General features: G+C 47.5%; 1 protein-coding gene across 4 annotated transcripts in view; it reads left to right on the forward strand.

Moving 5' to 3' along the window:
- The window catches only part of ADCK1 (aarF domain containing kinase 1), a 109571-nt gene that overhangs the window by 54313 nt on the left and 40131 nt on the right, over positions 1–15127 (forward strand). For all 4 annotated transcript variants that reach the window (XM_090271246.1, XM_090271245.1, XM_090271248.1 and 1 more), the window contains one exon: positions 9448–9606. In XM_090271246.1, the coding sequence (XP_090127372.1) occupies positions 9448–9606 (159 nt within the window). The remainder of the gene's footprint in view (positions 1–9447; positions 9607–15127) is intronic.

Consider the following 15127-nt stretch of genomic DNA (forward strand, 5'->3'; position numbering starts at 1 on the left):
AGTTTTTGTATTTTTTTTCCATTACCATTTAGTCCCCTTATATCCCACTCCCCCACTATCATCATAGTCCTTTTCTCTTTTTGTATTCCTTTTAGAAGCTCTAGGGGAGAATCTCTTTCCTTGCCTTTTCTAGCTTCTGGAGACTGCCTGCATTCCTCAGCTTGTAGTCCCTGCCTTCACTGTCAAAGCCAGCAGTGTAATCTTTAACTCTCTCTCTCTCTCTCCCACTTTCGCTCATCCTTTGACGTCTGCTTCCTTTGCCATATTGCTGCTCTGACCTTTCTGCCTCCCTTTTATAAGGACCCTTGTGATTACATTGGGCCCCTGTGGTCATCAGGACATGCTTTCCAAGCACCTTAACTTAATACGCCTTTGGGATTAAAGACACAGACATCTTTGGGGGTGGCGTTTTTCTGCCTACCACAAGGCCAGATAGTCAGTATTTTAGGCTTTACAGACCACACACTGTTACAACAGCTAAACTCTGCCACTGCAGGGTGAGCGCAGAAACAGACAATGTGTGATGAATGAGCGTGCTGTGTCCCGATAAAACTTCCTTCAGGGACATGGAAGGAATTTCATATAATTTTCACATGTCACAAAACACTATTCTTTAGGGGTTTTTTTTCAAACACTTAAAAATGTGAAAAAGCACCCTTATCTCATGGGCTGTACACTATTCTTTAGGGTTTTTTTTTCAAACACTTAAAAATGTGAAAAAGCACCCTTATCTCATGGGCAGTGGCCTGGGTTTGGATCACGGGCTAGAGTGTGCTGCCCCCTGCTCTAGGTGCATAATTTCCTTTAACATTTGGAAGCTTCTACCAGTGGGTGTTGGCATCATCACTCCTGTTTTGTGCGAGGTTAGTGAAGTGAAATCGTATGCCGCATGGCTACACGCTGGTAGGTAGTGCTGCTGACAGTAGAGCTGGTGCTTCTAACCATGGCTCCCCTTTGCTGGGTCAAGCCAGTAGTGTGGGCGCTTCTCCTACATGTGGGCATTGTCTTCCCAGTAGACCCAGGAAATCTGGGTTTACCTCCCTTTAAAATCCCTGGGCCCTGCTATTACCACATGCAGAACAAATCTGGGCAACTTCTTACTGAGAGAGACATGTACAGGTGTTCTAGAAAGATTGCAAGGACTTTGGTACCTGAACTCTCTTGCTTAGGGCTCTGAGGCATGGGAACACAGCCTAGTCCCATCTGCTCTGTGGCATTTTGCCACCTCCTGGGAGCTGAGGAAGTCTGTCCTGATGGCAAATTCTGCCGCCATAAGCAAAGGATGCCTTATTTTCTTTCTTCCTATGTTTTTGGGTGCAGGAACATCTGAAGGTTGTTGAAAAAGGCCTTTGGGGTTTTGTGAAGGTGAACTTGTCAGGTTTGAGGATTCCTGGGCCTCACCAGAAATGAACGTGAGCCACTGTGGCCAGGCTTTCTCCCCGTGGGCAGAGCTGTGGTTGTGGAACCCTCCCCTGGTGGGAGACCAGGCCATCCTGGAATCTGGGATGGGGGTTGTTGGCCATCTTCTTTTGGGTCTCCCCTATTGCTTTTTCTTATTCCTTTCATTTATGGTTCACACAAGCTGTTACCACTGCCTGAATGGCTTGTACTTCCTTTCTTCAGTGAGGTAACTGGCTTCCTGTCCTTCAGATCTCAGTTCTTTGACGCCTCCTCAGAGAAGCCCTCCCTGCCCAGGTTTAATCCTCTGAATATAGGCCCTTAATGGTACCAGCTACCTCTCCCTTCATATTATTTATCACAGTTGGCCGCTTTATGTTTATCTGTGGTTTCTTGATTAATTCCTGTCTCCCCACTGGACTTCAAGTTCCAGCGGTGACTCCAGAGGGTGGAGGCTGTACCTGATTTGGACTCGCTCACTTCCCACAAATCCCCAGTAGACTAGCACAGTGCCCTCACATACTAGTAACTCAATAAACATTTGACAGACAAATAAGCAAATGACCTTTAGCAAATATATTCCTTGCTCTAAAATGGGGGCAATTTTATCTCCTCGACCTAACCTCAAGAGAAAGTTGAGAATTACATGAGAGAATTTTGAGGGCAACAAACATGCATATCGTCGGCAGCCGTCCGTCTCGAGAGACGATGGTGTAGCTTCTTAAGAGTCCATCTGCACCGCCGAGAATGGTTGTGCAGTCCGACTCGGGAGTGACACGGTATCTGTCTCCTCCCGTGTTGAATCGACATCTTGCGATGATGCTGGAGTGTCCTCTCCAGTGAAGCTGAAGCTACAGAGCCTGGGCGGGGTGATATGGAGGGTCTGCTGTTGCCCATGCAGCAGACCCCCCCTCTCTTCGCAGCTGAAGGGCCCAAGGGAAAGACGGAGTCAATACAGCTTGGCTTCAGGTGCGCCGCAGGAGTTGCCGGTGTTGACTACAACGTCAAACCGCCTTAGGGACTCCGGCTCCGGATTTTCTGTCGGGGTTTACTCCCTTAGCCTTTCCCCTGAAGAGGTATGCCGCAAGGCAGCGGAGGTTTTTTGGAGTCAGAGTTTTCCTTCTCTGATGTGCCCTGACTGGAAGATCGAACAAGCGACACTTAGCTCGCAGGCCGACGCTCAATCCACTGAGCCAAACCAGCCAGGGTCAACAAACATGCATATATATAAGGGATTATCCATGGTATAACATTCAGTTCCTACAGAGCAAGGCTATCCTGACATCCCTTAAACCAACCCAAGTTCAAGTTCAAAGAAGAGGCGGCGTGTCCCATGTTGAGCAGGCTTGCAGTGGAGGGTATAGCGCTCGGCATGCCTGATTCTCAGGTCTGAGTCCCAGTACCACCTGTCTCTTGGTCCTCTGATGGGGTGTGAGCACTTGGCCTCTAGGCACGTCATGCCTCCAGGGATGGCTCATTACGTCTGTACTCTGACCACCCACTGAGGGGCTGTCTGCCTGGGCTGCTCTGGCTGTGGGGGTCCCTGGCTTCACACTGCACTGTCTAGGATCTCTGGTTGCTTCTATCCCAGAGATCTCTGTCACAGGCAGAGACAACGTCACCCTGTGAGGCTGTACAAGTTATTAAGATGAGGAACATTGAAAGGTTAGATTTATGACAGCCAACAGTGGATTATGAAGAATAATTTATCAAATGTCAGTGCCTGCAGCCTACAATTTACAGAAGGTTTGCTTAAGCTGAGGGGATCTGATTGGACTGCCCCCTCCCCCATCTCTAATGAATGACAGATCTAATGGATGGCTTCCCAGGCTGGCCAGCCACACTGGGTGTTTATCTGCTTTTTATTAATCATTATTATCACAACATTTTCATAGAGTCTCTTCACCCACAGCTCTCGAAGTGCCCAGCACCAGGGAGGCTCCTTTGGCCAGCTTGAAAGAACCATAGCACCCTCTGGGTGGTGTTTTAACTATCCTGGGTCAGGGGGAAGGCCCAAAGGCCCCTCACCAAGAATATGTTAGGTAAATTGAGCCTCACCTCCGTTTGTTCATTAGGAAATAGCACTAATTATGTGTCAAGTGCCTTGGATGCAATGCTGAGCCAAAAAACAAGTCTATATGGTCTAGAAAGGAGGAGGGAGATGAAGCAAGTTCAAACCGAGGCAGAAGTGCAGCCGTGGACTTCCCTTGAGGAGAATGTACACAGGGAGGCTTCCTTGAGGAGGTGACATTACCTGAATGAGGGGTAGGGAGGGGAGCCTTCTGGTCAGAGCGGACAGCATGTACAAAGGTCCTGCAGTGGGCAGGGAGGGAGTGTGCTGGTGGTGGGAAGAGGCAGAGAGAGCAGGAGTCAGGGAGGAGATGGGGCAGGAGAGGTAGGCAGGGTCAGACCCCGTGCGTCGTGTTAAGGATTTTGACCCCCAGGAAGCTGGTGAAGTGGTTTAAGCAGAGAGAAGTGACATGACAGTTCATGTTTGGAAAACTCACCTGTGTGTGGAGGTTGGTTTGGAGGAGAGAAGAATGCAAGTGAGCGGGTCAGTTAGGAGGCTGTTACAGTGTCCGGGTAAATGAGGATGGTGGCTTCTCCTCACTGGCAGGACAGAGCGAGAGCCTAGGCTTGCGGACTCTGCCCAGTGCTCTTTCGTTGTACCACTCTGCTCACTTCACAGAGGCATTAGCTGGGGCGCCACTGCTCCTACTAGTCGTTGGGGTCTTCTATAGGCTGTACTCCAGACTCATTATGTATGTTGTTTCATCCAGCAACTCTATGAGGTTGCTACTAAAATTCCCATTCCACAGAAGAGAAAACTGAGATACAGAGGGGTTGTATAGCTGCCCACGCTCGGGTGCTGTGGGGGCCAGAATTTCAGCCCGGGCATTTGACGGAGAGCTTGCATCCGAATCACTCAGGTTCTGCCACTGGCCCCTTCATTCTTTCTTCTCAGCTTGGCAGCAACAATACCTAATAGCTCTGCAGAATGGACAGTTTGATCTTTCTGAACCTCAGAAAGAACACAAATTCCATGGAAGACAGGGTCTACGTGTTCTCGAGCTGTTACTGTCATTATTATTTTTATTATAACAAATTGCTGTGAGTGGGAAGCTAGGGATGGGGGTTCTCCCACGTTGAGGCAGGGCAGCTATGGAGTGGGGACAGGGAGAGACACTTGGATGACTGTCTTCTCTCTGGGTCCACCAGGGTGTACATGATGATATTGGAGGTCCCCTCTTCTCCTGGCCAGTAAACCTCTTCAGGGTTGGGTGAAGTAGCCCTGGGCGGGACTTGCTGTGTCCAGCAGGCCCTGCTAAAATGCAAGTGTGCCTTACAGAGGCTGTTCTTTCTGCTGGGCTGAGGTCTTCTCGTGGCCAGAGACTGTGTCTGTTTTGTTGGCCCGCGTACCTAGCATGGTTTCTGCCATGTGATTTTTTTTCAGCCTGCAGTACAATACAGGGTGGGGCAAAGTAGGTTTACGGTTGTTTGTATGGAAGATAATACAATGATTAATACATAATAATACAGGAATAAACTCTGTGTTTCATGTACTTACAACTGTAAATGTACTTTTCCCAATTTGTTGACTGGCTGAAGCTAAGGAATGGCCAACTGGTTTCAGTTCATACGTTCACTTGGGACACTTGGTAGTGGCTGCTGGGAGCACTGTGTTGAGAGAGACTCTGGGGCATCACCTGGGCCCAGCAGAATGGCGCGCTGTGGTTGTGAGGTCCTGCACGGGTGCGTTTGGGGTGTATGCATTAGCTGTTGCTGCAGAACGAATCACCCTAGAACTTAGCGTCTTCACACATCAAACCTTGGCTGTCTTAGTTTGTGTGCGTCAGGTTCCAGCTCAGAGTCTCTCCTGAGGTGGCAGTGAGGACGTGTCACCTGGAGGCCCGTGTGGGGGAGGAGGAGTTTGGCTGCCTAGGTGGCTCACTGTCGGCAGGTGTCCTGGGTTCCTTACCACCCGGAGCTCTCCACCAGCTGCCCGAGTGTCCTCCTGGCATGGCAGCTTGCTTCCCCTGGAGTGAGCGACCTGAGGGACGTCATGGTGACGGTCTCAGGGGTCAGACACTAGCCTTTCCTCCACATGCGGTTTGTTAGGAGTGGGCCATTAGGTCCAGCTCACACTCCAGTGGCAGGAAGTCAGCTCCACCTCTCAAAAGTAGGAATATTTAAAAACTATTGAACACATTTTAAAACCACCACCCAGGGAACAAGAGCGCATGTGCCGCCCATTTCCTGTCACTGGCAGGTGTTACCTTAGAAAGTGCAGGAATGACTTCTGTCACCTTACTTTGGGCAGAACATGGGCCCTGGCCAGTGTTTTCTGCTCTAAAAACAACCGCCTCCAACACACACACCCTAAAAAACCAGACCATACAAAGCTAGAGAAAACTTTTTCCTGATTATTTTTCCTTTTTCAGACAAGGACATCGATATATTTGAATCATGGGCTGACAGTAATTAAAAAGCACATAACTAGTCATTTTAAAATGCAGTTGTTTTACTTAATTGATTTTGCCACCAGGCCCAGAGGAAAACACAAAGCGCTGGGGGAAAGAAAGCTTGGAAGGGGAGGCGGGTTTCAGTGAGCGGACTGGAGGCAGCTGAGGGCCCTGCTTGGATCTAATTGCTGCCCATGCCGCAGTTTGTTTCTGCTAATGGTTTTCTGCTTGAGGGGCGGGGGGAGGGGACCAGGCCTGATCGGAGGGGGTGTCGTTTGTTTCAACCACATGGGGGGGTGTAATTCTGCTTTCAGGACAGGGTCTATTTTTCCTTACTATCTATCAGCTTAAAGTACTTCTACCGAACACTTTGAATCAAGGTTCCATTTAGAGATACTTTATTCATATTTAATTACAGGCTGTAGCACCCATCTTTAATTACCTTTTTTATAAGCCAGCAGAGAACATCCACTAGCAATCAGTTATTGTGTGTATGTCTGTGTGCGTGCGTGTGTGTGTGTGTATCTGTGTGCATGTGTAAGCACAGGAGTGTATGGGCGTGTGACTTGCTCCCTGATAGAGAGGGAAGGGGTGGTTGCAGGGCCACTGGGAGGTGGTACCCTGGCGGGAGATGGGGTGGGGTATTGGCCTGACAGGTCCGCTGTCTGGAGTGACTGGTACATCCTCATTTCCCATGCCTCTCTTTATTTCCACTGGTCAGAGCTGGGACTTGTTCAGGGAGTTGAGTTGGTTTGGGTGCTTCCATCCCATGGTGGGAGCAGGGAATTATGGGAAATCCCCCTTCCCATCCTCTGGGGATATGGCAGACCAGGTTTCCTCTTGCCCTGGAGATTGGGATGCTTGCCTCGGCCCCTTCCTTTCTTCACCTCCCCTTTGGAGTGCTCTTGGCAGCTGTTTCCACCACATAGCTCTAGTGGTGCCATGCCACTCTGATCTCAATGACTCTGCAATATCCCTGCAATGACACTGATTTGAAGACTGGTTGTCCTTCTCAGAGAATGAGCCAATATTCCCAGTGAGTGAGGTCAGATCACTCCCAAGTCCTTTTGCAGTGGGAAGACTGGGCCATCGCCTGGGAGGTGGGGGTCTTAGTCCAGAGCTCTGATTCAGAAAGTGTTCTTCTTGGCGCTCCTTTAGGAACTACTAGAGGGTTTCCAAAGGAACTTAATGTTGATCCCATTATGTAGTGGGCATAAATAACATTGCTGAAGTTCTACCTCCCTGCAATTCCTGGATCCCTATCCCAACAAGAGGGTGGAGAGGAAAGAACTCACACTTACTGAGCCTCTTGGGGATGCTGGGCACCATGCCTGTGTTTCTTTAATTTATCCCAGTTGGGGCTGAGAATATACTGTATTAGTCAGAGCCCTTTCAGTTGCATGAGACAGAAAAGAATTCAAACTGACTTAAGTAAAAAAAAAAAAAGTATTATAGGGTGGGCATTCAGGCATGGCTAGATCAAGGGGCTCAACCATTATGATTAGGATTCACTCTCTCTGTCTCTTGGCTTTGCTTTCCTTTTTGTGGCTACTCTGTGATCCCTGACATCTCTAGGCTTCAAGTTCAATTTTAGCAGGAAGAAAGACTCCCTTTTCCCACTGTTCAAACAAAAGTAAAAAATTGAATCTGATTGGACCAATTGGGTCATATGCCTATCTCAGAATGAGTCAGTGTGACCCAGAGTATTTAGCGTTCTGCTTGGCTGGGTCTGGGTCTCATACCTACACTGAAGTAACAGGTGGAGTTTGCCTAGGTGAATCCCACACATGACATGTGCTGTTACATTTGAAGCCTTTGCATTAGTAGGAGTGTGGGAACAGGAAAGTCCAGCCATTTCAAGGGTGGGGGGAAAGAGTTCATTCCAATTTTTCTCCATTGGACAGAATAATGATTCAGTCCTTCAACAAATCTTTGTTACCGACTAGTTTTACCCCTGTTCTAGATGCAAGGAATTCAACAGTGAATAAAATAGACAAAAGTCCCTGCCCACTGGGAGCTGATATTTTGGTGAAGTTTATATGGGTGGTGGCCCTTGCTTTTTCTTAATCCAAGGTCCAGTGTAAAGGGTCTTTTTCAGAGAGACTCAGGGTGATTTGGGGTGGATGGTGTGGAAAGAATATGGCCCTTAGTGGGCCTAGAACTCATAAAGGGGGGAAAAATGGGTACATGGCTGGGGAAGAAGGGAGAAGTAGGCACTGGAAGGGGTATAGATAAAAACCCAATGAAGAAGAAGGGGAACAAGGAAGCCAGTCCGTACCCATCTCTTGTGACAGTGAAGTGTAGACCCCTCCCATGTTGCCTGGACCTTTGGCCTCTGCAGGATGTTGATAAATGGGATGGAGTTTAGTGAAAGCTAAAAAAAGGATGACAAGGCTGGTGGGAGTGATTTATGAGACAAGATTAGCAAAGTGATGGTATAGCTTAGCAAATGGGGATGGGATGGTGGCCACGGGTCATGTGACTTCTGAAGTCCGCAGAGAGGAGAGGGGCTGAGGGGCTGGGTATCTGCTGCAGAAGGGGACAAAGAGAGGTGAGGGCCACAGACTGAATAGGCCTCAGTCTGTATGCCTGGGGGTGTGTGAGAAGGAGGGGGGGCATGTGACTGTACACTTACACATTTGTGCAGAAGTATGTGTGAATGTCTGGACTTTCCAGAATTGTGTGGCTATCCAGGGACTTCAAGAAATGGAGAGAAAGAGAATTTCAGCCTTGACCAGTCTTGCAAAAGCCTTTTGGGGACCGCCTTCCCATCTGGTAGAATATTTATATCTGGACCATGTAGGTGTGGCCACTCAAGCCAGAAAGACTTTCTCCTTCAGGAAAATCGGTATGGCATTTCTAAGAGGGAAGGAGAGAAGGCAGAAGGGAAGGGAAGATGGAAGGATAAAAGTATATGTTCCATTTCATAGAGAAAAAGAGGCACGGAAAGTGCAGGGGATCTGCCCAAGGCTACCTTTGGGTGGCATTGCAGGTAGGACCAAGTCCAAGGCTCGGGCCTGCACCCTGGGATGGGATCTCTGCCAGGTGGCCGGGCTGAGAATGGGCTTGGGGACCCCTGTTGAGGCTGCTGCTCAGCTAGGAACAAGAAGTGGTTGTTGGGTCTACATCCTTCAGCGGGTGTTCCTTGAGGTCTCCAGGTTGGTGGGGTTGGAAATCTTCCATCTGACCCCTGTCTTGGGCTGCCCTGGGTTCTGTAAGCTTTTGATTACATCCAAATGTGAGAGCCTTGGAGGCACCGTGGTGGATAATTAAATGGGCGGATTATGCATAGTTCTGAATATTCTAGGTGGCACTTCTTTGGCCTTAGTTGGAGGTGCTCAGGACACTGTTGCACATGTATGAGGATGCACTCTCCACATGTGTTTTCTGACTCACTCTTTCCACATGCTTGGTGTGAATCTGTGGCAGTAAAGGGCCAAGACAAGGTGCTGGGCTGGCATACAACTGACAGGGCAGAAAATCTGTTGTGGGGGCATTGGGCGGCACCGGCTCTGGCCCATCCTCCTGGCCCCTCTCACTGAATCGAGTCATCTTAACTGCTCTGTCCTCTCTCTACTCTTGACAGATCCATGATTTGTTTGTGAGCTTTGATGACACCCCTCTGGGGGCTGCCTCCCTGGCCCAGGTCCATAAGGCGGTGCTGCATGATGGGCGGACGGTGGCTGTGAAGGTCCAGCACCCAAAGGTGCAAGCACAGAGCTCAAAGGACATTCTCCTGATGGAGGTGAGAACCTTCCCTTCACTTTCTTGCATCTTCATTCTGTTTCCTTGAGATCCAGGCAGAGCCAGTGAAACTGGTTCAAGGCTGGATGGGTAGATGTGTCCCTCTGAGCAGCAGAGTGGCAGAGAGGAGCTTGAGGTCACGACAAAGGAGGTATCATGACAACACTGCGACCATGGGACCCCATGGCTGGGTCGGTCAGTTCTTGATCTGTTCCTGGGAACTGCGTGTGAATGGTCTCAGAACACACTGAACAGCTACTGGGGCCAAGCAGACATCAGGAGAATGTTGTAGAAATGAGACAAACCAAAGGTGATTTCCTCAGGGGTAGAAAAGTTACCTCTTAGTCGTTAAATTATAATAAAAGAGAGCATGTAGTCAACCAACAGATATAATAATGACAAGCAGATCACAAAGAAATATTTATGCAGATTGCACATGTCCCTGTCTGATAGGTTTTGAATGAACAAACTTCCATGCCCGGAAGTGGCCCTGGGAAAAGCTCTAGTGGAGGCTCTGCCTCTGGATGTTTCTAGCTCTGTGCCCAGAGAAGAAAGGTGGGGGGGGGGGGGGGGGGCGGGAAGGTGAGCCGGCCACTGCTTGGGCGGTAGCCAGCACCCTCTGTGAGAGGTCAGCAGTCCATTTCAGCGGCCAGCATGTCCTTCTCATTCCTTTTCTCTTTCCCTTTCCTTTGCTCCCTTCCCTCATTTTGAACTCTTCCCTTGTTCTTTCAACGCTGCCTAAATTTAACATACTCATTGAGGGTCTCTTCTGCATCAGGTCAGCGAGCAACATCTCATCCCCAGGGGATTCCTTGTGTAGTGGAGGAGCAGGTCTCTACACAGACAGCCACCGTGTGGGGACAGGAGCCCTGTCCAGGGGGTGTCTGTGAATTGCCAGGAGCACTGTGCCTGGACTGAGGAGGGTGTCGAGAGGGCTTGACCAGGGAGCCCATAAGGTAGCTGGGCAGGAGGAGGACAGCCCAGTCTGTGCGAAGGCCCCAAGTCTCCGAGGAACTTCCACTGGTTCGGATAGTATGAGCTGGGAATGGTGGCAGGTGAGGTGCTGGGAAGGTAGGCAGGACAGAACATTGAGGGCCTTGTATTCCATGCTCAGGCACAGAGAGGTGTATGCAGTGAATATGTACTGTACTGACTACAAAACTGAGCTCATCTGATTTTCTCTTGTTGTTGGTGGGGATGTCATGATCGGAGGGGCATTAGAAAAAAACTCTCTTGGCAGTCTGGAGGGTGTACAGTATTCCCTCACTTACCGCGGGTATTATGTTCTAGACCCCCCCACAACAGGTGAAAATCCGCGAAGTAGGAACCTTACATTTTTTTTAGTATTTATATATATTTTAAGGCTTTATAAACCCTTCCCACACACTTATAAACCGTTCTCAGTCCCTTATTAACCTTTCCCACTCCCTTATTAACCTTTTCCACACTTTTATAAACACTACTTATGTTCTTAAACAGATTCTACACTCTTAAATCTACGTAATTTTAACAACATACATATACAGTGTGACAAAATCCCATGATATAGCGAAAAATCCATGATAAGTAATTAAATATATTTTTTAAAATCCTGCAATACAGTGAGGCCGCGATAAGTGAACCGTGATATAGAGAGGGACTACTATATCTGAAAGAAGAAAGACTGTAGCTAGGGTGACTAATTGAGTGGCTGCTGCAGTTGTCCGAGAGAGAAGTAATGATGTGAACAAAAACAGTGCGATGGGGGTGGAGGAAAGGGATGGGTTCAAGGGGCAGAATCATCTGGACTCTGTGACCAGCTTTACAGGGGGTGGGGGCAAATACTGGTATGAATGAAAAGAAGGAAACTAAAATAAGTCATTGGTTTCTGGCTTTAAAGTTTGGATCCCTTTAACCGTATGTGTCAGTCTGAATCCAGCTGGGAAAAAAGAAACATGCTCTAGGTATTTCACAGGGAATTTGAAACAAAATGGGGCACACAGGGGTTGGAATTACCCAGAAACCCAATGGGTTGGTGAGACAATTACCAACAGCAGGAAGTTGCCCTCAAGGTGGAAGGGCAAAGAGAAGAGGTGGTTCTTGGGGCCCAGAAGCTAGGGCCACCTGGAAGAAGCTGGGCCCATGGTGAGCTGGCCTGATGGGAGATGGATCACAGATGTCACCTGGAGGTTGGCTACAGATGCTGTTTGAGATAGCAGGGTTTCACCTCCTCCTGTCCCCCAGTATTATACCACTGTGGCCCATTGGCTAAACCTAGTTGGCAGCCAGTTGGCAAGGGAGCCTGGAAGATGTTTTTTTTTTTTTTTTCACTTTCAGAGCACAGTGAAATGGTGATGGAGAACAGTGTTGGGTAAGAGACTGCTATCATTATAAACTCCACTAAAAGACTACTCAATATAATAAGTGAATTTGGCAAAATCGCAGGGTACAAAATAAATATACAGAAATCTAAGGCATTTCTGTACACCAACAATAAAATAGCAGAGACAGAGACAAAAAAGAAAATACCATTTACTATAGCAACAAGAAAAATAAAGTACCTAGGAGTAAACTTAACCAAAGAGATAAAAGACCTGTATTCTGAAAATTACATAACATTGAAGAAAGAAATTAAGGAAGAAACAAATAAATGGAAGCAAATACCATGTTCTTGGATGGGAAGAATCAACATCATCAAAATGGCCATACTACCCAAAGCAATTTACAGATTCAATGCAATCCCTATTAAAATACCAATGACATATTTCACAGACCTAGAACAAATACTCCATAAATTCATATGGAACCAAAAAAGACCCCGAATAGCAAAAGCAATCTTGAGACAGAAGAACACAGCAGGAGGAATCACAACACCAGATAGCAAACAATACTACAAAGCCACTGTAATCAAAACAGTCTGGTACTGGCATAAGAACAGACATATAGATCAGTGGAACAGAATAGAGAGTCCAGAAATAAACCCAGGCCTCTATGGTCAACTAATCTTTGATAAAGGAGGAAGGAACATAAAATGGAGTGAGAAGAGCCTTTTTAACAAATGGTGCTGGGAGAACTGGATAGGGACCTGCAAAAAAATGAAACTAGACCACCAACTTACACCACACACAAGAATAAACTCAAGATGGATCAAAGACTTAAATGTAAGCTGTGACACCATAAAAGTCCTAGAGGAAAACATAGGCAAGAAAATATCAGATATCTCACGTAACAATCTCTTCACGGATACATCTCCTAAAGCAAGAGAAATAAAGGAAAAAATAAATAAATGGGATTACATCAAACTGAAGAGTTTCTGCTCAGCAAAAGAAAACAACAGCAAGATGAAAAGGAAACCAACCATATGGGAAAACATATTTGCCAATGACATCACAGACAGGGGACTGATTTCCAAAATATATAAAGAGCTGATACGACTAAACATCAAGAAAACAAACAACCCAATTAAAAAATGGGCAAGGGACCTGAACAAACACTTCTCCGAAGAGGACATACAGAAGGTCCATAGACACATGAAAAAATGCTCAACATCATTAGCCATCAGGGAGATGCAAATAAAAACCACAATGAGATACCATTTTACACCAGTCAGAATGGCCATCATCAACAAATCAACAAGCAACAAGTGCTGGCGAGGATGTGGAGAAACGGGAACCCTACTGCACTGTTGGTGGGAATGCAGACTGGTGCAGCCACTATGGAGAACAGTATGGAATTACCTCAAAAGATTAAAAATGGAACTGCCTTTTGAACCAGCGACTCCACTACTAGGATTATACCCGAAGAATCTTGAAACACCAGTTCAAAAGAACTTATGCACTCCTATGTTCATTGCAGCACTGTTTACAATAGCTAAGTGCTGGAAACAACCTAAGTGCCCATCTGTAGATGAGTGGATCAAAATACTGTGGTACATTTACACAATGGAATACTATGCAGCAGAAAGAAAGAAGGAACTCCTGCCATTTGCAACAACATGGATGGAACTAGAGAGAATTATGCTTAGTGAAATAAGCCAGGCAAAGAAAGAAAAATACCATATGATATCACCTAATACAGGAAACTAAAGAACAACACAAACAAAGGAACTAAATAGAACAAAGAGCAGAATAGCAGTCAATAGGGGGGAGGGGAGAGGGAGAGAAGGGGGATAAGTAAGGGAGGGGTTTAGTCAAAGAACCCATATAAAAGACTCATGGACATGGACAACGGGGAGGGATATGATTGCGGGAGAGGGGGTGGGTTGGTGGGGGAGAGAAATTAGGGGAAAAGGGAACAACTGTAATTGAAAAACCAAAAAAAAAAAAAAAAAAAAAAAAAAAAAAAAAAAAGAGAGACCGCTATCATGAGTTTTGGATTGGGAAAGTTCTGTCACTCTGCAGACTGAGGATTTATCAGCAAGGAGACTCATGGGAGCTGAATCTGGGGGAGTAGTTGAGATAATTTAGAACAGTTATGTAGAGTGAAAAAGAGAAGGCAAGGAGAGAGCTTGGAGGAACATCATCCTTTGGGGGATGCACCTTGGAAGAAAGAGAAGTGAACCAGGGATTGAGCAGAGAGCACTGTTATCGAGACCTGGGTAACAAATCACCTCAAAACATAGCGGCTTAAAACAGCAGTCATGTGTTTTGCTCATGAATCTGGGCAGGGCTTGGTAGAGACACTCAGCTCTGTGTTATGTGGCACCAGCTGGGTGGCTTGACTGGGACTGGAGGATCCATGATAAGGTGGCTCACTCATGCAGCTGGCAAGTGGGTGCTGGCTGTTGGCTGGTGGCTCAGCTGGGGCTGTGGGCCATGGCGTCAGATCTTCTCCATGCCAACCACTCCGTGGCCGTGTGGGCTTCCTCACAGCATGGTGGCTGGGTTCTCAGAGCCGTTGTCCTAAGAGTGAGGCTGAAAGTTCGTCACAGTTTTTTGACCTCGCCTTGACGGTCCTGTAGGCTACTTCCTCCTTACTCCTTTGGAAGGAGCAGGAGTCACAAAGGCCCCTTTTGTTAAAGCAATGGGGAAATGGCCTACTTCTTGATAGGGGCATGGTGAGGTTCTAGAAGAGCCTTAGAATGGGAGATATTGTTGCAGCTGTTTGGGAAAACAGTCTGCCAGAGCTACTCAATTTCATCAAAGAGGAGACAAAATGAGTAAAGCTCTTAAAAGGGTATTTTGGATTCAGTGATTCAGATTTCTTGGGAAGAACGAGGAGAGTGGGTGAGTAGGGTGACGTAGGATTGAGCTCCAGGGAATGGAGAAGTTAACACGGACTGCTCTTCAAGTTCACCCATCGCCGGTGAGGGAGCGTGAGGATAGACATCAGAGCAGAGCACAGGTAGAGATCAGGTAGCTGATGGGGATGGCAGCCGCAGAGTGAGGGCTTTAGAGGTTTAGGAGAGGAAGTAGCTGATAGATTTGGTTCAGGAGGAGACTCAAGGGATTGGACTGTGGGGATGTAGGTGGAAACATCAGCCTTTGTCAGGGGACTGGAGGGAAGTGGTGAGGCTGGGTGAAGATAAGTGTGTGGGGCCGAGA

The sequence above is a fragment of the Furipterus horrens genome, unplaced genomic scaffold, assembly GCF_987537825.1.
Source record: "Furipterus horrens unplaced genomic scaffold, mFurHor1.1.pri manual_scaffold_3, whole genome shotgun sequence".
Taxonomy (NCBI): Eukaryota; Metazoa; Chordata; class Mammalia; order Chiroptera; family Furipteridae; genus Furipterus; species Furipterus horrens.